This window comes from Gouania willdenowi, chromosome 6 (assembly GCF_900634775.1).
Source record: "Gouania willdenowi chromosome 6, fGouWil2.1, whole genome shotgun sequence".
In the NCBI taxonomy this organism is placed as follows: domain Eukaryota; kingdom Metazoa; phylum Chordata; class Actinopteri; order Blenniiformes; family Gobiesocidae; genus Gouania; species Gouania willdenowi.
Window position 1 is genome coordinate 7,426,969 of NC_041049.1, and position 21,998 is coordinate 7,448,966.

General features: G+C 38.3%; 1 protein-coding gene across 5 annotated transcripts in view; it reads left to right on the forward strand.

Moving 5' to 3' along the window:
• dgki (diacylglycerol kinase, iota) overlaps nucleotides 1–21,998 on the forward strand; it is an 88,312-nt gene that overhangs the window by 55,992 nt on the left and 10,322 nt on the right. For 3 of the 5 annotated variants that reach the window (XM_028449145.1, XM_028449146.1, XM_028449149.1), the window contains exons 8-25: nucleotides 417–533; nucleotides 817–891; nucleotides 1,313–1,408; nucleotides 2,045–2,127; nucleotides 4,420–4,480; nucleotides 4,572–4,685; nucleotides 9,269–9,394; nucleotides 10,094–10,172; nucleotides 10,258–10,313; nucleotides 11,894–11,956; nucleotides 13,134–13,207; nucleotides 13,327–13,438; nucleotides 13,512–13,598; nucleotides 14,264–14,376; nucleotides 16,131–16,193; nucleotides 19,001–19,101; nucleotides 20,675–20,754; nucleotides 21,006–21,050. In XM_028449145.1, the coding sequence (XP_028304946.1) occupies nucleotides 417–533; nucleotides 817–891; nucleotides 1,313–1,408; nucleotides 2,045–2,127; nucleotides 4,420–4,480; nucleotides 4,572–4,685; nucleotides 9,269–9,394; nucleotides 10,094–10,172; nucleotides 10,258–10,313; nucleotides 11,894–11,956; nucleotides 13,134–13,207; nucleotides 13,327–13,438; nucleotides 13,512–13,598; nucleotides 14,264–14,376; nucleotides 16,131–16,193; nucleotides 19,001–19,101; nucleotides 20,675–20,754; nucleotides 21,006–21,050 (1,545 nt within the window). The remainder of the gene's footprint in view (nucleotides 1–416; nucleotides 534–816; nucleotides 892–1,312; nucleotides 1,409–2,044; nucleotides 2,128–4,419; nucleotides 4,481–4,571; nucleotides 4,686–9,268; nucleotides 9,395–10,093; nucleotides 10,173–10,257; nucleotides 10,314–11,893; nucleotides 11,957–13,133; nucleotides 13,208–13,326; nucleotides 13,439–13,511; nucleotides 13,599–14,263; nucleotides 14,377–16,130; nucleotides 16,194–19,000; nucleotides 19,102–20,674; nucleotides 20,755–21,005; nucleotides 21,051–21,998) is intronic. The other 2 variants (XM_028449147.1, XM_028449148.1) reach the window with 2 other exon arrangements.

Genomic DNA, 21,998 nt, shown 5'->3' on the forward strand with positions numbered 1-21,998 from the left:
TCATAGATTACCTGCAACAGAAAGAAGAGCTTAAGATACTTTGGATGAGATGAAAAAGCTTAAATTCAAGACATTCAAGAAAAGATATAGTTTTATTGTGAAAAATAAAAACGAAGAAGTAAGGCTTGCGTAATTGGACCTGTGTTGTGCTTAATCCTATCCCAATTTATTCAGTTTGCAAGCAGAGGTGCACCTTGGGCAGGTTAATAGTCCAATAAAGTTTACGTACTCAATTTCTTCTTCTTCTTCTTCTTCTTCTTCTTCTTCTTATTTTGATGATGAACAATTCCTCTTCTTATCGCACAAACCTGTGTATTAAATTCTACAGAATTTATTAATAAATCCATTTCAAAGCTCCTTTGCTCCTTTTTTGATAAACTAAAATTCTTGAAAAACAGTACGTGTTTTTGTTGCAGTTCCACAACAAGGTGACGTGTTTCATGCTGCATCAGATCGAGGAGCCGTGTTCGCTGGGGGCCCACGCAGGCGTCATAGTACCGCCTTCCTGGATCATCAAAGTCAGGAAACCACAGGTGTACACGCACATATATACTGATGCACACACACGTATTCACTATCAGGAGACAAAGTTCACACAATAAGAAATGATTCAGTGTTGCGTTCAAGGAATAATGCAAGTGTGTGTGTGTGTGTTTGTTTTGTTTGTGATAAGATTTATGGCTCTGTTAACATACACATCTATACACTTTGTGATGCTGCATGCTTCACCCTACTTACTTACTGTGTGTGTATGTGTGTGTGTGTGTGTGTGTCTGTCTGTTTGTGTTTGTGTGTCTGTGTGTGCGTGCACTGCAGAATTCACTAAAGAACTCCGCCAGGAGAAAAAAACGCACATCTTTTAAACGGAGGACGAGCAAAAAGGGATTAGATGTAAGTAATAATGTGACTGACTCAGTCGTTGTCACTGTATTTAAGTATAAGAGAAGTAATGCAGGTTTCATTTTAAATGTCCCAATTTTCTATATATTTTTTTGGATTTTGTAATTTTGTAATTTTAAACAGGCCGTGGTACATACACGCACTGAAATGTATATGTAATGAATTTGATCGTTAAATGACATCCTATTGTTTATAGAATTTATAAGATGTAGGTAAGTGACTTGTGTCAATGAAAGAATCCAAAAAGTAAAATATTATCTAATAAATAAATAAACCAAAAGTATTTATTTTTAGTTTTATATTAAACATTTAAACAAGTCTAGTTTTAGCTTAGTTTATTGTCAAGCAATGGGAATAATTCCTTATCTTTAACTCCTTTTTTATTTGTTTCTCTTTTGTCGTTTCTTTTCAGGAGTCTAAATGGCGTCCATTCATGTTAAAACCACTCCCGTCTCCTCTCATGAAGCCTATTTTGGTTTTTGTCAACCCAAAGAGTGGAGGAAACCAGGTGAGCATATTTTAAACTTTATGTTCATCGTTATTTATCAGTATTTACAGTATTTTAAATGTTTTATTTTTTTATTAAACAGCAATGTCACGAAATCTTCTACGTTAATGCTAAGCTAATAATAGGTTAATACTTCGCTAATGCTAGGCTAAGCTAATGCTAGACTAATGTTCAGCTAATGCTAATGTGAGACAAATGTTAATGCTAAGCTAATGCTAACTTTAGGTTAATGCTAATGCTAAGTTAATGCTAGGCCAATGCTAAGTTTATGCTATGCTAATGCTATATTAATGTTATGCTAATGTTAGGGTAATGCCAGTGCTAATGCAGTTCTCGATGACGCTAGCCAGCACCTGCATCCGCACTTGCATTTTCTTAAGGAAATGCAAACATTCTAATTTATTCTGTTATTCAAAGTGTCCAAATATCATATCCTTTGAATTACTGTAAATCTATTCAAATTTATTTTCATCCCTATTTTACTCATATTTTAACGCTGTATAAGATTATAAAGCATTTCTATTTTCATTTTCATCATAATATTCATGCCAACGTTGCCCGTTGATGCCCATTTTATGAAATATCATCCAGTGAAATTCTCATACATCATTGACCCATTTATATTGTTCTCTTCAGGGTGCCAAGGTGTTGCAGATGTTCATGTGGATTTTAAATCCCCGACAAGTCTTTGACCTTTCACAGGGTGGACTGAGGGAGGCGTAAGTGACCTTTGTTATCAACACTTTAGGGTAGACACAGGCAACTGGCGGTCCGGTGGCCACCTGCGGCCCTCAGTCTAATTTTGTGCGGCACCAAGACAAAATTGTATTTCATGAGGTTTGAAGTTATATGAAGCCTAACACAACACACGAAATGCACAAAATATCAACAAAAGTACACAAAATGACACACTAAACAACCACTTAAACACAAAATGACAACATATACAAAAGGACTTCAAGTTTGACGCAGATTGGAGCATGCTGCTCAAATTTTCTGTTACCAATAGGTGGCGCTATGACTATGAATACATCTTAAAATGTGGATGTGTTCAGACCCGGACTCTTGTCCAGCATGTGAAATTTGGGCCACACTGCATCATGTATAGCTGAGATATAAACATTGTAGTAGTCATGGCGAGACATCGAAATTTGTTAATCATTATCAAGGCCTTAAGGCTTATGTCACCACATTTGAGGTGAATAAGATCAACCAGCTAATAACAGCACATCAATGTGGAAAATATGTCATTTCCTGTTTGCCAGGAGGTGGCGCTATGACTGTGAATGGATATTAGCATATGGATGTGATCAGGGCAGGACTCTGATCAAACATGTAAAGTTTGACGCAGATTAGAGCATGCTAAGGTTTGATAAGCAGCACGTCATGTTTGATGGCGAAACCTCAAAGTTCAAGACGTCACCAGTACGACGCCCTTAGACTTTTTTAGAAGATTTTGATAACTTTTAATCACAGAACTAGGGGTGAGTATTGGCAAGGATGTTGCAATACGATACGTATCGCGATACGTGGGTCACAATACGATATTATTGCAATAATCGCAATATATCACAATATTCTACCCAGTTAATATCAAAATGAAACGTAGAGATGAAAAATCAAGTTGTTATATATGTTCATCAGAAGATATTGATCATTCAGAGGACAAATTGAGTCAAAACTAATGGCTTCAAAACATCCTATTTATTATTTATTATTAGTGTTTTTGCACATTTTCACTGAAAAAAAGAAAATGCAGTGTTACACACTGCTATCATAAAATAAAGAGCAACAAATTTCTTTTCACTGAAACTACTGTGTAGAAGTTTCAAAGTAACCATGACAACATAATGACAGCATTGTAACAACTGTAAGTGAGAACATTAAGGATAAATCACGTTACTGAGTTACTGACAATGTACAAAAATAAGAAAAAATTATTTATCCTATTGTGTAAGTTTAAGCACTGATCTGAACAGATTATGGACCCCAGGAAGACTAGCTGGTTGCCATGGCACTAGCTAATGGGGATCCCCTAATAAACAAATAAACAAATTATATGAAAAAGAAAAATGCCTGTGCATGCATAAATATTGCAGGCCTTACACACTGCCATAAGAAAATCAAGTGCATCAAATAACCATTGCAACACCACTGAAATATTGCTCAAATACACAAAAATATTGATTAAATATCCATAAAAAAATGTAGAAAATTGATTTAAAATCCGCACCTAAATCGCGATATATCGTGAAATCTATCTTTTTTTAACACCCCTACACAGAGCCCTGTTGTATATACTGGCCAAATATTAGGTGTTTTGGAGTTACAGTACGCTGTATGTTAAAAGGTGTCTTGAAAATGAACAAAATCCTCACAGTTCATTGAAAATGGTGGCTTCCTGTTGCATTTTGGGCAAATAGTTGATATGGCAATTTTGTTCGTCTTATGATACATATGTGTATCAAATTTCTTAGCTGTACGTGAAACTAATTATATTAACTCCACTAAAGGCTAATGTGCAATTCCCCAAAAATATTAAAGTTTACCCCAGACCTAATATGCGTTTAAATTTTCATGAGAATTTGAACATGTTTAGGCCCTTTTAAATGTGATCACTTTTTTGTAAGAATGAGAAAAAAAATGAAGTGCATTACAATAGGGTCATTGGTGCTTGGGCCCTAAAAATATGACAAAAATACTCATAAAGACTCAAAAAACCCACAAAAAGGCAACAAAATGTCACCATATTGACAAGAAAATGGACAAAATAAATTCCAAAACCCACATAAAAGCACTACAAAGACAAAACCCTTTGTTATTATCTGCTGACATATCTGCTTTAGGGAAACATGGCATTCTGATATCCATAGGTTTATCGACATTCTGAATTTGAATAAAAATTAGTGTATAGTGTTTTAGGGCTCATACATTTTTGTTCAATCACAATCACACCGACTTTCCACTAAATACTTCCTTATATTTCTGCTTTTTGGATCTCGCATTGCCAGTTTGGAGTTGTATCGCAAGGTGCCAAATCTGAGGATTCTCGCGTGCGGAGGGGACGGCACGGTAAGCGTCTGAGACTTGGTTCATGTCTGATCTACAGTACCTGCTGCAGCTCACTGTCTTCCTCTGTGTTTATGTGCATGTCTTTGTGTAGGTGGGGTGGATCCTGTCTGCTCTTGACGAGCTTCAGATGAACCCCCAGCCTCCTGTCGCTGTGCTTCCTCTGGGAACAGGAAATGACCTTGCCAGGACACTCAACTGGGGCGGGGTGAGTTCACAACCTTGACTTCTGTCACTGAGTTCACAGAAGGCCAAAAGGCCATTTGTTCTCCCTGTAACAAATCATACTCATCAAGAAAATTAAAAAAACATGGACTATTTCTGCTCATTAAAATTCAAAAGAGAGCCTGAGGCCTTATTTGACAAAATCACACAAAAGAACAGAAAAAGCAGCACTGATTATGTTTTTGAGCAGGAACTGCAAACAATTCAGCTCACCTTGCCAACAGTGTTTGCAAATACAGCCACAAATCTGTCAAAGATCTGTAAAAGCCGCTCATTATGTGTTATTACCAGATAAATCTATCTAACAACGGTTTACCCATAAAATGAAGTTGTTCCAGGATGTCAGCGAGAGCTCGTTTCCTGTGTCTTACCTCGTCGTGGTAGCCTTGATATCTGATCTCTGCCTGACTTCCACAAAGCGAAGCCAAAATGTCACGGTTGTTGTTGCCACCGAGAGGTTTCCTGTAGTCAATATTCTTTCATAAATGGCAGTCTGAAAACCACATGAAACTCAGCATGAATACCACCGAGCTGTGAAACCATCAATAACTGACAGTGTTTTTCTACACAATAATTCCCATAATCATTTAAATGTAATTCAGAACTGGTGTTTTCACATGCTGCTCTCTGGGTTATCTGTTTTACAATGTCATTTTTTCCTATATATGAGCAGCTGATGTTCTGATATGATCCATTAAAAGCATTGATTGCAGTAGGAGTTGTAGTGAAATCAAACAGTGTAGTGTAAATAGTCCCAGTACGCGTCGCGCTGCACTGAATGACTGGCCAAGGACACCACAATGACTCCAGCAGCTCAGGACGATAACGTGCAGAAGAACTCTAGATGAAGCCAGAGATATAGGCTTTGGGCAAAGACGAAGCCGAGTGAAAATCCGTATCTAGCAGGGACGTAATTATTGTAATTGGTTCGTCATTTTTTGTCCTTCATTTCAGCACCTCGGGTTCTTCACTGCGGGGTTTTAATCAACCTTATATCAGCAGCGTATATGCGGAAATTTCTCCTGCACACTCTTTTTCTCATCTTTTACCTTTTCTTTTCCTTTTTTCGTCTTTTCTTATAATAATATAAAAAATTGGATTACTACATACGGTGTACTGCCTCCTGATATATTCTGAGCCTGTCACTGGTGCAGGATGGGACTAAATGTTGATCCTTGACTATACGTTACTGATGTTATGTATGGTGAGAAGGGTGCTCAAAACCCACTCAGTACTGTTCCTGATCTCCAGTCTCTCGTCTCCCACACTGTCATCAGAAACCTTGGTGTAAATTTGGACACAAACTTGAGCTTTCACAAACAAATAACTACTCTGTAGTTAAGGCTTTTTCCAGCTTTGCCTTCTCGCAAAAGCTAAGCCTTTCCTCAGCCGCTCCGACCTGGAAAAAACTATTCATGCATTCATCAGCTCACGATTGGATTACTGCAATCCACTGTATTTTGGACTCAATCAGACCTCCATACACAGATTACAGCTTGTGCAAAATGCTGCTGCCGGGCTCCTCACCAACTCTCCCAAACATGACCATATCACACCTGTCCTTTACTCCCTGCATTGGCTCCCGTTCCTTTTCAGGAAGTTTTGCTTTTTGGTTTCAGTTCCATCCATGGCCTCGCACCTGCGTATTTATGTGAGACTTTGACCCCTCACCAGGTGAGCGGAGCCCTACGTTCTGCCCAACACCACCTGCTCGAGGTTCCCAGGTCACGTTACAAACAGTGGGGTGATTTTGCTGTGGCAAGTCCAAAACTCTGGAGCCCGTTGCCACTTGAGTTATGTGCCATCAAAGACCTGCCCCTGTTCAAAGCAAAACTAAAGACTCACCTGTTTAGAAAAGCATTTGATACATAGTTCTGTAGCACTTGTTTTAAATGTGTTAATGGTCTGTTATTAATTATATATTATGCTGTTTTTAATGTGAATTTTTTTATTGTGTACAGCAACTTGATTTGATTTGAATTTAATTCAATTCAATTCAATTCAATTCAACTTTATTTATATAGCACAAATTACAACAAAATATAAAATTTGTAATAAGAAGGAAAAAAAACAACAAAATCCACATAAACAAACATTTAGCAACAGTGGGAAGACAAAACTCCCTTTTAACAGGAAGAAATCTCCAGCAGAACCAGGTTCAGAGGTGGCAGCCATCAGCTTTGACTGGTTGGGGTTAGTGGACAGAAGGACCAACAGAACAGGATAGAGAGATAGAACATCAGAGTGTACCAGACTAGTTGAGCCGTGAGCCACAGATCAGGAACTGCCAGCTCCACCTTCAAGACACCTGAAACAGAAAAGAGAGAGAAGGGTGAGGAGAAGGCACTGACTGCAAAAAAACATGATACAGTATGAACAGGTCTGCCTTCATGGTTTTGGACTTTGTTCCTTGTGAATGTGTTAACGCTTGTTAGAGGGGCGACGAATCTCTTCCCGTAGATTGACAACTGCCATTCGAAACACACCATAACATATTACTAAAATCAAAAGTCAAAAATAATCTTGCTGGAATTACTATGTGGAAGTCAAAGAAACTTCAAAGGAAACATCAAAGCGATCAGATGACACCTCTGACGAAGACTAAAGTACTGCACAGATTTTGACAGAAATTTAACCAAAGATAGACCTTCGGTCATGGAATATTCTGTTACATTTTCGAGGTGGATCCGGATCAATATATTGATTCAGGATCAGTTTAAGAAATCAAAAATCCCAATCAGTTATTATTGGTGATGTTTCAAAAATTCATATCTGGGTTTGTAACTGTCAATCTTTATGAAATTTGATTCAGTTATGTTTGGTTGGTTCTTCAATCCCACTAAGTTTTATTGGACCAATATTAGATACCAATATCGAATCAGGAGACTGTTTATCCTCCTCGTCATCATTTCTAATGCATTCGACTATAAAGGAGTCATCGGAAAACTTTTGGAGCTGGAAGGATCCAGAGTTGAACCTGAAGTCTTCTGAACTTTTTCAGTGCTTATCAAAATTAGAACTTTATTCCAGTATTTACTAGTCGTTTTCCACCTAAACGAGTGCTGTCTCACTGAAAAGTTTTAAATGGGTTTTTGCTTTTGCAATTTTTTTGCAATGATCTTTATACTCTCTTCTTTTTGTTTTTGAAAGTAAAATCCTTGCTGTCACACTAAGCTGTTTGAAAAATGCTGCTGAATGTGGCTAACCTCATGTCAACATAGCTGCTGCAAATCAATGCAGGCGTTCCAGGTCAGCCTGACCCAGCGTGCGTGGTTAGTGTAATCGCTCTGTGTTGTATCAGCAGCGTGTAAAGAAACCAGACTAACTCAATGCGGTGTATATGATTTAATTGAGGCGAGTTAATCAGATTAGTGGAAGGTGTAGGTTGTTTGTAAACGTGCAGAAATGGCTCAACGTGAGTCAATGTCGTGTGTTGGAAGGTGATGAAGATCCTACTGAGAGTGTGAGGAGACCCTGCTGTTGAGTACCACTGTCACCAGATTGTTTTTCTGGTCTGTCTTCATGTACGTGTGTGTGTTTGTGTTGGACCTTGTGACCTGGTCTAGAGTGAGAGAGAGAAACTCTAATTGTAACTTAAAAGGGTATTTTTTATGCTTTTTATACCTTACAATACGTAATAAATCTCATATTTTGTTACATTTTTGCATTAAAACATTATTTATTCCGTTTAAAAGTGTATACGTGCAAATAGATTGAAGAATGCACACTTTTTGCGTGTTTTATTAACAAATATAGCAATAGCAATTAGGGTTGAGAAGGAGCGGAACATTTCTGATATATTTTCACTTGAACAAAAGATCTGGAATTTCAGGAATATTCAAAAACCTAAACCTTTCATGCTAATTATGTATTGCTATTTACCGGAAATTGGGCATAAGTTTTCTCCATTAATTTTAAAGGAATGTTTCCAAATTTTGAAAATTGCCAGGATTCTGTAACCCTAGTTGAAATGTCATGTTTTATTGTAATATTTTGAATGGATGCTAATTTTTATGTCTGGATATGATACAGTTGTTTAAAATTTCAGGTTAATTCCAATAAATAATGCCAGGGAAAAGTTTATGTTTTTAATTATTCCCAAACTTTTTGACTTTAAGTTTGCAAACCCCTAATTCTAATCACAATACATTAGAAATACAAATTCTGACCATGAATTTTTTTTCCCACAATGGTACTTTCTTTTTTCAGCAAATGCCAGAGTGCATTCACTGTCAGTTCAATTACTGTCATTAGCTTGTCAGCCGATTCCTCAACTTTTGATGGATTTTCGTTGGTTTTATCTATTACTGTTTGAGAGAAAAATAGATTGCTTGGCACCCTCTGCTGTCAACTGCCAGCATCAATTTTTTACACACAGTTAAATCTCATTCAAGCCTCAACTTTAATCCATTCCAACAAGTACTTTATTAATAATGCAGCATGTTTCATATAGGTTCACATTTGGTCATTGCTGTCAAAGTTTCTAATATTTAGAAAAAAATCTAAACTTTTAATGTAAAGATCTTTTCATTATCTCTTCCCCACGACTTTGTTTTCTGGCTTCAGGGCTACACAGACGAGCCTGTGTCGAAGGTTCTGTGTCACGTGGAGGATGGTTCTGTGGTGCAGCTGGACCGGTGGAACCTCTTAGTGGAGAAGAGTGCTACTCAGCCTGAGGAGGGAACTCAGAAGGTCAGATTGGCTGTAGAGAAGTGTGTTCTGTAAATATACAGATTTGATCACAGGGTTAATCCATTTTAACGAGCTACACTCAGGACTTTCATGAGCCTCTTTAGAGTCTGTCGTAATGAGTCTTCAGTGTTTTCCCATGTCTGCCGAGTTTCCAATTTGATGTAATTTGCTTGTTTAATTAATCAACACGTGAAGAAAACCTTTAAAGGTGTCCCCAGTAAGTAGTTTTTGCTCCTTTACACCAAAATGTTGGTTTTACAAATGTAGATTTGTGCTTTGAGTTAGAATAGTATTAGTTACAGTATTTTATATAAACCATTCTATTTTTCTCATGTTTTTCATGTGTATTTCTAGAGTCATTTTGCGTATTTTTACTATCTTTTTCTCATTTTGTGCATTTTTGTTGTCATTTTGCATGTTTTGCATCTGCTAGGTTTGTGTATTTTTCGGTTATTTTGTGTATTTTCACTATCTTTTTGCAAATTTGTCTGTAATTTGTATTTATTTTTGTCGTTTTGTGCATTTACTTTGGGGGCCATGTCTGTTCTAAAGAGACAAAAATACTGAGTGAGTTAAGTAAGAGGATTTTGGATAAGTTTCACCTGCTGGATGTCAGAGTGGAGCTCTGCAGCATGTGAGTTGCCTGTGTGAATATTCATGCAGAAAGCCTCCTCATGCTGCTTCTCTGTGTGTCCTCAGCTCCCCCTCAATGTGTTCAACAACTATTTCAGCCTGGGCTTCGACGCTCACGTCACCCTGGAGTTTCACGAGTCCAGAGGTGTGTGAAACCAGGTTATATTTGACCTTAAAATAACTAATTGAAGAGTGAGTCTCTTTCATTCTTCTCTTGTCTCTCGTTCCAGAGGCCAATCCAGAAAAGTTCAACAGCCGCTTTCGCAACAAGATGTTTTATGCCGGAGTGAGTGACCCATGCAATCACCAACATTTATTTTATCATCAGACATATGCAAAAGCTATTGGTTAAAGGAGAAATTTGAATGATCAGAGCAGAATAAAGATCTGGGAAACATTTGGAGGAAGAAATGCAAATGAGGACAGAGGAAAGGGGATTAGGTTGAAGCTGGAAATTTTTGTATCTTATTCGTCAGAAAGCAAGCGAGAGGAGGAGTTGTGCTTCTGCAGCATGGTGACTGAAGTAGTTTTCCATTTGTTATTGTCTCAGAGCAGTGTTAGGAGTTAAGCTTTGTCTTTGATTGATAAATAGATACTTACAATACTTAAATGATCCCCAACTCAAGTGCCACAGCAGCTCAGAACAGTTCCAGGAAAAAGGAGGAATTATGGAAGTATACATATACTGTACATGCATATACCAGGGTTCTTGCCAGCACTGTTGAGCGCAGGGGCCCCCTATAATGTAATTTTGATCCCCTACGGTGTGTTTCAACCAGCGTAGGGGACTTTTCTGTTGTTTTATTCCTTTTTTACTCTGTACCATTGTAATAATTGTTGCACTCTTGAACACAAAAGGGACTTCCAGTGTTACTCAAACATAAACTGTGTGATTCAACCAGATGTAGCGTGTAGCGGCACATGAAGCTGCTTGTCATATTTATAACACACAATGGATGTGAATACTGTCGGGTTGAAAGAGACATTCGGGTCGGAAGGGCTCTGGCTGGGTCAGGTCTTTTTTTTTAGACTCGATTAAAGCTGTGCTACTATGTGCATTCTCCGCTTTGTAACCCATAATCACCGTCCAAAATTAACGATGTGCTTCATAATCTAAAAATTAATGAGTTTGCGGTCGGGGCTGTGTCCATAACAGTCCCAATATCACTGCGGGTCCCACATAATACCTCATTTAAATTTGAAATGAATTGAATGAGTCTTTTGAATCAAATGTTATTTGTTGTTTATACAGTGTCTCTGAGTATTTATTAGTGGAGAACCTATACCAAGCATGAGTAACTATCTACGTTCATCATGACCTTCACCAATTCAACAAATAACTGTTGGCTAGTAAAGTAGTAACGAGATCTATAAAATAAAATCTATAACACTTACGCCGTGCACCTTGCGATCCCCCTACACTATGAAAGATTCCTGGTGAGAACCCTATATACAATAAACTTTTCACTTGTGTTTTAAAACTTTATATATTTCTGTTACTGATGACCATATTCTTTTAATGTCGCTTTTTTTCAAAAGGCTGTATGATTTTAATCGAAAAATTCCATTCGATTAAAGGAATTCTGTTGTATTTTATGTCTCTGTTGAATCTACTGTCTCTTCCAACATAGTCCAGGGCTACAGATGGAAAAAATCTGTCCGTCTCATCTTGTATTTTAAAATCAGTACATGCTGTATTGAGAAAAAAAACATGTGCAGCTTTTCAGTCGGAGCAGATGCTCCATCCATGAAGAATAGATGTTTGCTGTGATAGATGAAAGAACAGAATGTGACAATCAGTAATTCTTCTTTCACTGTGTTCTTCTCTGTGCACGTGTGTGCGTGTGTGTGCATGTGTACACGCAGGCTGCCTTCTCCGATTTCCTCCAGAGGAGCTCCAGGGATTTGTCCAAGCATGTCAGAGTGGTGGTGAGTGTTAACACACACACACACACACACGTACACGTGCGTTCTCCCGCTGTCAGTGTGTATCACCTGTCTGTGTCGACATGGCGGTGCAGAGACACTCTTTCAGGTGATTAATTGGCTGTCCTTCAGCTGCTTCTCAGCATCCGCTTTAAGTCCTTCACTGAAGTCTTATCAGGCAGAGTTCAGCATTGCTCGATTAACGGGAAATATTCAATAAATCCCTTGATAAATTGACTTTTTATTTGATAATTGTAGACTTCAACTGCATTAAAAGCATTGCTGAAAACACACTCACAGCTTCAGTGGTTCAGAGCTATCACTTGGGAGTAATAACTTAGCTTTAATGCTGAAAACAAATGTATTTGTTATGAACTAGTGCAGTTGATTGATTCCAGTCCAACTCTTGACATTTTAGTTATATTTTGTTGTAAAAATGTAAGAGTGACTGCCCTCTATGGGTTGAAACATGGCTATTACAATTGAATTTTGCTATTGGCTGAGAATGGTGGATGGTGACATTTTGTTCTCTTATTACGTCACAAACCACCACTCTGGGCTCCGCCCTTCCTATAAAAAACTAGCACCTGTGGACAATATGTAAGTAGGGTCGAGAGAATTTTGACTAGAGAGCTATAGTGAGAATTGAGTAGCGAGTTAGCATAGCATAGATTGTTCTTTGGAGATTTTATAGTATATTTTATGTGCATCACATCAGCTGGAAACTTATTTTGTATCTATGTTGAATTGCATTGTCCCTGTCAAATAAATAGATAAATAAATATGTCCGTCAGTCAAAATTGCAAGGTTTAGTTACTTTTTAACTTCTGTGGCACCATATAAACTTATTTAGTTTGAAAGGAAAAGTTGAATTGAATAATGTTTTTCATTTTTCCCCCACTCAAACTTGTTTATTTATTTTTTTATAAATCACGTTGTTTATTTTTCTCTCTTAATATGTACCTTTACATATTTAATATTCTGTCCCTACATTCTTCAGTTGAAATTATTGAACTTCTTATTGGCTTGGATCTTTATAAGTTGTGTGGTACTTTTACCCTCTAATAAAGAGTGAAAAAAATCAGTTAAACACTCAAAACCTTTGAAAGGACACAAAGAACCTACTCTTATTTCAGCAAGTTCTCACAATATAAAGTTTCTCTTCCTCTCTGTTTGACAGTGTGATGGCACAGATCTGACCCAAAAGATTCAGGAGCTGAAGTTCCAGTGCATCGTGTTTCTAAACATTCCCAGGTAATATCCCATAGTGACATCACTCCTGAATGACTCAATAAACACTTCCTTACCGTATCCCGTTGTGTCCCTGTCATCCACACTACACAGTGACATTTGAACCATCTTGGTGTGTGCAGGTACTGTGCAGGCACCATGCCGTGGGGAAACACGGGCGACCATCGCGACTTTGAGCCTCAGCGTCATGACGACGGCTGCATCGAGGTGATTGGCTTCACCATGGCCTCACTGGTAAGGAAAATGAAACAGAAATTGCAGAGTGAAACCCCCACAATGTGATGCTGACGTCCTTGTTGTCCTCCAGGCGGCGCTGCAGGTCGGAGGTCACGGAGAACGACTTCATCAGTGCAGGGAAGTTGTCCTCACTACCTTCAAGACTGTACCTGTACAGGTGAGTGTCAGCGATATTACAGCCAGGTTGTAAATTATGTCATAATTTAGCATTTTTCTTTCACGTCTGCCACCTCTATAATGAATTAACAAAACTTTTAGTCTGCGGAATATTTTCACTTCCTCAAATAAGGAAGTTCCTATTAGGAGCTACAAATCTTAACTGACCTTGTGCCAAGTTTGGCTCAGTTTCAGTAGGATACAGGAAGTAAGTCACAAGTTTTTCTAAAACACGTACTGTAATGAAACTGATAGAAAGAAAAGTGACCATTAAAGAAAGCTGTTAAAATATCAGAAATCCAGAATCATTAAACACGGGACGTGATGTTAAACCGTCCTTTGGGCCAAAAGATGATAATCACATGAGGTTTACCATTTGAGAGTGGTGTGGGAGCTGTGTGTCAGATATGGAAAGGGTGTAAATTTGGGACGCATCATCAGTAGTGTTCCTTTGAATCGGGGTGTTTAGGCCTTTTAAACATGAGACACCCTCATCAAAGGTGGCCAGCTCCAGGGTGATCAAGCCTGAGCTTGTATCGCATAACTGTTTCCCATTCTCTCCTGTCTGCAGTTTTAGGCCACCTCACACTCAGAAATCCAAGGCTAAACACTGTATAGGACGGTTTTCCTTTTAATAATAACTTTGCTGCATCTGTGTGATCGCAGGTGGACGGAGAGCCGTGTCGATTGGCTCCATCGACTCTCCGCATCTCCCTTCGAAATCAGGCCAACATGGTCCAGAAGAGCAAGAGACGCACCTCAGTGCCTCTGCTCAACGAGTAAGACACACACACAAAGAGACACACACACAGAGAGAGACGCACACACATACACACATTTTTTATATGTGACTAGTTAATTGAACCACATCAGACCCAAGCCTTTTAGACCTAGCCGAGTTATTATATCTCATCATTATAAAATAAGTGGCCTCTCCATCCACTCATCTTCTGTGCCTTCTTATCCTAATCAGGGGTACCAGGGCTTATCTAAAGTGAATCATGTCAAGTCTATGTGAGAGGGTCCCTTATTTACCAGAGGAGGTAGAGGACCTGGACAATGAGCTGCTTTTGCAGGTTGGCACATCTTATGCTGACAGAGTGAGGAGTTCAGAAATCCTGGACAAGCCCCCAGATGTGAGGGTTCAATTAGCCTGTGAGGATGCCATATGGTGGCCTTCCTTTGAAGGTGTATTATGCGTTAAAAAAACTGAGACAAATATTTGTACTCCATGTAGAATAAGCAGGTATGAAGATGTTTGAACGGAATCATAATAAACAAGAGCAGTCAAGAGGAAACAAGAAATTTCTATCCCCATTCATAATGATAAAGTAGGTCCAAATGTATTGGCACCCCTATTTGTTTTGAAAACAATAAAGCTTGTTGGGGTCATTGAGGAACCAACCCGTCAAATTTCATAAAGAGATCAGTCGATTACAAACCAAATGGATTTTTGAAATTTCTGCAATTATGAGAGATTGGGATTTTTTGATTTTTGAAACTGATCCAGGTTCAGTATGTTGATCCAGATCCCCACCAAAATCTCGGACAATCTATCTTTGGTTGAAGTTTTGTCAAAATCCGTTAAAATGTAAGTACACCCTTAGGTTTTTGCTGACTTGCCACTAGGAAAAAAAAATCCAAAGGACACGCCCAGTCACAGCAGCCCAGTCACAGCAGCCCACCCCCACAGCGCTGAGCAGTTCCTAGCATGGAGCTGTCAATCAATGCTCAAGAGGGCTGTGAGATCTTTTATAGGAGGGGTGGGGCTAACAGTGACGTTTAGTAACATCACTGATCCATAAAGACATCACTGATCTAATCACAGCCAATAGCAAAATTCATTTGCAATAACTCTGAAATGTTACTGCTAAAAATGCTAAATTTTAACACTTTGACTAAAATGTGAGGAGTAGGACTAGGATCAATAAACTACATTACTTAGTACCTAATCATATATGTATTCAGCAGAAAAAAGGTTTTAGGGTGGACTTACATTTAAAGTACTTTTGACGTCATTTTGCTCACAGACAAACAAACGAATAGATAAACGCAGGTGGAAGGTAATAAGAAGTACATTTTTCACACTTGTAATCATCCAGTCAGCCACCTTAATGCTGAAGGGTTTTGGTAGCTGTGGTTTAGAGGCTGCAGTGGATGTGTGCATGTGGTAGACCAACAGTAGATGAATGGTGTTAGTCTAACTGCTGGAGCTGTACTGTGTGCTATCACTGTTTGTCTACTACTTACCAACTGGACTTGTCTCCACCTGTCCCTCCTCCTGCCTTCTCTCTCCATCCCACCATAATTCTCTCTCACTCCGATGCATATCTGGGATCTTTAATGATTACTAAATGTTCCAACCCTCTTTCTTCTCATTTTTTAAACCTCTCTGCTCTCCGACCAATGTTTCAAACACTCATTTTTTAATTTTATTTCCTCTCTTCTCTCATCTCGTTCCTCCTCACCACTATACGATCCTTCTCTCTCTTTTCTCTGAATGTGTGTGTGTTTGTTGTGAGTGCGGCCGTAGTATTCAGAAGGTGTGTGCAGCTGATTTGCGCCGCCTCTCTGCTCCCCCTGACTCCTTCTCTGTGTAAGTACCTCAGCCCTCTGTCACTGTGTGTAGCTGTGAGTTTGTGCACACGTCAGTCCGGTTTCACCAATAATTACATTTCACTCAAACCAGACATTTCATAATGTAAATTATTCTATTAGATTTATTTTGACCTTTTAGCATTACTAGTTTGCACCTATAAAAGCTTGTGCTGGGACTAGGGATGTAACGATTCACTCAACTCCCGATACGATTTGATTCACGATACTGGGTTCACGATAAGATTTTCTCACGATTTATTTTACAAAATGGGAATGTTGAAAAATAGTCCTTTATTTTTTTGGGGAAAATACTATGCTATTTTCCTTTTATTTTTCATTGTCAAAAGAATCCCTTGATAAACTATTCAAAATGATGCAATTTAACTAAAAATAAATTTTGAATGAAATAAATAAAGGAATAATCCAAATGAAGAAGAAACCTATTAATTTAAATTCTGGTTCTATAGTAAACAATTCAAAACTGCATAATAGTTATTTTTCTTTTTAAAAGTGCAACTGAAAATGTATTTTGTGCCTTAACAATTGGACTTTAAAAAAAAAAAACAGTCATTTTACTGTATTAACGTCAGATATTTGTTTAGACCAGCAGAGGGCGCTGGTAACCCAGTAGTCGGTTGGCATGCAGTTATTCCACCAGTGAAGAAGAGAAGCTATGCTAGCAGACAGAGCTAATAGAAAAACGGGACTTTTACAGATATTCACGTAATATTACAGATATTCATTTATGAGCATGTTTAACAGTAAATGGCGGCCAGAAAGAAAATAGTAGCAGATTCCGCCCGTCACGTCCGCTTCTGGAGGGATAAATATATAGCGCCCTCTGCTGTTTAAAAAAAGTACTGCGATTCAATTTTCAGAGCATCGATGTGAACCGTGGTACCTATGAATCGATTTTTAACTGCCTTACGATTAATCGTTTCATCCCTAGCTGGGACAGAAGTAAAAAGGAATCAAGAGCAATTTCATTGGTCTGACTCTTTTTAGATGTGTATGGTAAAAGGAGACTAATCAAGATATTCAATTTAATCATCACAACACCACATTTCACTCTTACCTTAAAAAAAGTCGACTCTTCCCCACCTCTTCGATTTTCCAACCCTGACTTCCTCTTCCCTGTTCCCTTCCCCCTCACCAAGGTGTAACACTGCCCTCTCTTTTTATATTCTCCCTTTAATGAAGTTCTTCTTAGCCTTTCTTAGGGAGGGCTGGTGATGTTCACAATTATGCAGTAAAATAAATGCATTTATTTAATTGCAATAATAAATATAAATAAATAAAAAAGTAAAAATTTGTATCCAGTTTAAAAAAACCCCAAAAAAAAACATGTTAACTTTTAAAAGTATAAAATGTAATATTATTTTGTATTATCATTGCCATATAATGTACACATTTAATTAATTGAAATTAAAAATGTAAATAAGATATGACGTTTTGGTGGTTTTTAACATTGGATTTTAGTGATCTCAGATTTCTATTTATTATATATTTAAAATACACCTGTTACACTCAGATTTATCAAGATTAAAACTCTTCTACTGAAACTTTATTGTTATTTTACATCATGTTTACATGTACAAGAATTTTAACTATTCGTGCATTTGTTGCACTCTGAGATTTGCTTTAAAAATAAAGTGCATTATAAATAAAATGTGTTATTATTATAAATAAAATGTGTTATTATTATCCCCCACCACGAAGTGGAAAAGGGGGATATAGGTTTGAGCTCCGTCCGTCTGTGCATCTGTCCGTCCGAGTTAAAGGGGACAGCTTATCTCAGAAACCGTTTGAAATAGTTAGTATTTTATTCTGATGTGATAATATTTTCTTATGTATCCATCTACGTTCTTGGATTTAGAACATTTAGGAAAAGGTTATGAGTTATAATGACAACCAATCTGGTGGGGGATGTTTATGACTGTCTTCTTGTTATTATTATAATTATTAATGAAAGGTAATGTAAGTTATTAATAAAGAAAATGTCGTCCTTTTTGCATTTTTTGTAATAAAATACATTTTATTCACAAAAAATTAAGATAGAATAGAAAATGAGAATAGAAAATATTTTATCCTTAAAAAAATTCTGTGAATTGAATAAAGTATACAGGATAAAATATTTTTCATTCTAGCTTAATTAACCTAAACATGTCCCTCCGGTGTTAGTCTAATTGATGAGTTTAAACCGTTTTAAAGCAGTTTGTTTGCCGTGATGCATACTGTTGGTGGAACCGTTGTGTTGTGATGTCAGTGCGCTCTTCCTGTGTTGGTGTGTGATGATGGAAAGACTAAACGACTGCATGCTTTAGCTTCTCCACTCGTCAGCGAGCTTCTGCTGTAGTCTTTTCACCTTTGCTTCAGACTGAGATCTGTGCACGACACGTGCACCGAGCTGGTCTCTATCCACGTCACACTAACATTATAACAAGAAATTCATCTTTGATTTGACTCCTGATGTGTTTGCAGGTAAGAGTTTGATGTTTGAGACTGAGAGGTGTTTTACACTTTCTTCCTTTAAGAATACAATTGTTACACAAACACACAAATATGCCTCAGAAGAAGAAACGTCTGTTATTGTGTAACTATCACCTGTAACAGAGAGTTTTCCTAGACTCCTTAGTTGATTTATTTGTTCCAAAATAGGTTTCCTTACCGGTTTGTGATGTGTGTTTCTGTGCATGTGTCGTCGTGTGCACGTGTGACATTATCCCTGTGTGTGTTTGGCCACATTCGATCTGTGTGTGCGTGTGTGTCTGTGTGTATGTGCCTATATCCTATCCCTCCTGCCAGTCCTCACGCAGTTCCAGATCGCCTGCGTCTTCGAGTGAACCGGATCAGCCTGCAGGAGTACGACCGGCTACAGTATGACAAGGAGCGCCTGCGGGACGTTTGTGAGTCTCTGTGTGTGTTTGATCCACACAACGTGCAGAGAAGTGTTTCACATAAGTCATTGATTTGATGCCATTGTTTTAAAAAAAAATGTCTTTGTAACACAGAATTATGCGTATCTTTTGAAGTTAGCCTCACTGAAGTTATTTTATTTGTTCATCCATTTATCATCTAAGAACACATTGTTAAGCTGTGTTCCTCCTTAAAGGGATCTTCCACAGTTTTTACAAAATCTTTGAAATGTACTCTAACAAATCTAACAAAACACATTATTATGCAACATAATCATTTAATTGTCTTTTATAAATGGGACTACTATAAAGTTTTAGAGCCTGTGTTTTGCCATCTTGAAACCACGTGGTTGATGATGTCACACGGCCCCACTGCCTGTAAACATCCCATTGTTTCCTATTGGAGTGAAGCATTCAGTCTGTTTTTTGCATAATTTAGCAGCTTTTTTGGTCAAAATGCCAACTTGTACTGTTGAAGGGCCCCCACCCAAAAGGACTTCTATTTTTAGGGTTTGTGTGTCTTCAACAGTCCGTGATTACTCACTAACTTTAGCCATCAGAGCATCAGCTGTGCACTGTTTAAAGGCAGGCATACACAGTGCAATTTTTGGCCCATCTTGAGCCGATTTTCGACTCATGCGACTATTTTGTGGGATCGTGCGAGTCGTGCTTGATCGAGTCGTGCTAGATCGTGTGTCGTGCATCGTGTAGTATACATGAGGTCACGAGAAGCGATTAACACCTCACGACCAGCTCCCAATCAGCAATCGTAGGTCGTAAGGATTTCAAACATGTTTGAAATCCAGTCGCTCCTCGTGAGCTCCTCGTGAGGGTATCGCACAGTTGAAGCAGTGCTACAGACCGGCTTACCGTAAACGCTCGAACACCGTAGGCCCGCTGTAAAATTGACGGACTGTACTGCCCACGTCTGTCCAGCCAGTTCCTGGTCCATCACATCGTCGTCTTTTCTTTTTTAAAGCTCTTTTTGCGGAGAATTGCAAGTGTCTCTCCACTTCCGGGATTTTCTTCTTCGTCTGTTTTAATAGTGACGCTTCAGTGTTCTTCTTCCAATTTGTACGTTGTATTTCCGGAAACAAGACCCCGACGTGTCGTGTATGAACGTACAGTGTGAGCAGTCAGATCGTATCAGAATGTCGGTCCGTACTGTGTGAGAACATGAGTTGTGAGCTGCGCACATTCGGGCTCTGCGTCTGAGTCGCACAGTTTGAGCTGGAGCTGAGTACAACGATTGAAAAAAAATCACACAGTGTATCCCATTTTCATTCTCTTTCAGTAAACAAAAGAGGTTTACATCGACGTCTTTTACTTTTCCTGATTATTTAAAAGCAGCATAAATTGTCATTTTCACTGGAAAAAGCTACTAAATTATCAAAAGAGCAGGCTCAATGTTTCACTCCAATATAAAACAAGAGGATATTACAGGCAGTGGGGCCGTGTGACATCATTAAACACTTGATTTCAAGATGCAGCTGCGTGTATTCAATCTACAGCTCTCAGTGAAATCCGGATTTCACCTTTATAGTTTTCTGCTTCTTCTTTCCAGCCATCCCAGTTGGCATCGTGGTGGTTAGAGGTGACTGTGACCTGGAGACGTGCAGACTCTTCATTGACAGACTGCAGGAGGTGAGTCTTCATCATCATGACCATAATTTTTAACTGTCCAGCTCACACTCCTGCTCTGCTCAATGTACTTCTCTGCTGCCTATTATTCATAGGCAGAGATTAAAAAGTAGCCTTCTGTTGAGCCTCCTGTCTCCTGTGGTGAACGTTCACTAACCCAGTTCAACGTGTGTGTTGAGGCCGTTCTTGTTTTCTATTGTGAAAATGCTGTGGCTGTGCAGTAACCTTGAAACCTGTCTTGCTGTGCTTGCTAGGACTTACACCAGACGCCATCTACTGGCCACAGAGTGCACTATCAGGTACATGACCTTAGGGTGTCTCTCTGTAAGGCACAAGTATCAAACTCAAGGCCCGGGGGCCAAATCCAGCCCTTCAGAGCAGCCAATTCGGCCCGCACGAGAAGTAGAAATGACAATAAACATGAAGCATTATTTACAAATTATATATATATATACAAATTATGACAGAATTCAGTTCTAGATATCTCAATCCCTCCAAATACACAAATTCACAGAATTTTCAGGGGCTCACAGTTTTCTTGTGCTTATGCCAGATGATGTCTGTCATTTTTAATCTCACATTGTTGAAAAAACTCTCAATTTTGCCAAAATCTAGCAATTTTCCTCAAATCAGTCCACAAATTTTAAGTTAAGGTTATATTTTTTCAGACAGCTTTTTTCATGTGCTTTTCTCCTTATAAAATAACTCATAGGGATATATCAAAGAAATCAGTAGATGCCTCTGAGGAAGACTGACAGTTGGCACATCAAAGTACATTTTCTGAAAAAAGTTATCTGAATAAATGAAACCTTAACATGTTTTTTTTTTTTTTATAAAAATTGGTCGTAAAATCAAGGAAATTTAGGTCATGAACCTGAAGGGACTGATATCCGTTTCTTATTGCGTGGATAATGTATATTATTTATAGATGGAAGTGCAAACTAGGGCACAATAATAATGAAATGTCTGTTTTTTCTGGCTATAATCAGTTCAGTGCAGACTATTCCTTGTTTGGCCCCTGAATTAAATTGAGTTTGACACCCCTACTGTAGGGGAAAGAAACACAAACTTTTGGAGCATATTCAGACAAACGAACATTGTACAGTTTATAAAGTGATGAGTTTAGCTGATCAAAGCTGAGGTCTTTACAGAAAGACACCCATAAACTCTGATTACATGTTTAGGCTGAAATATGCATGTCACCATGTCAGATTGTCCTGGTGTGTTTTATACTGCACAGCCTTATT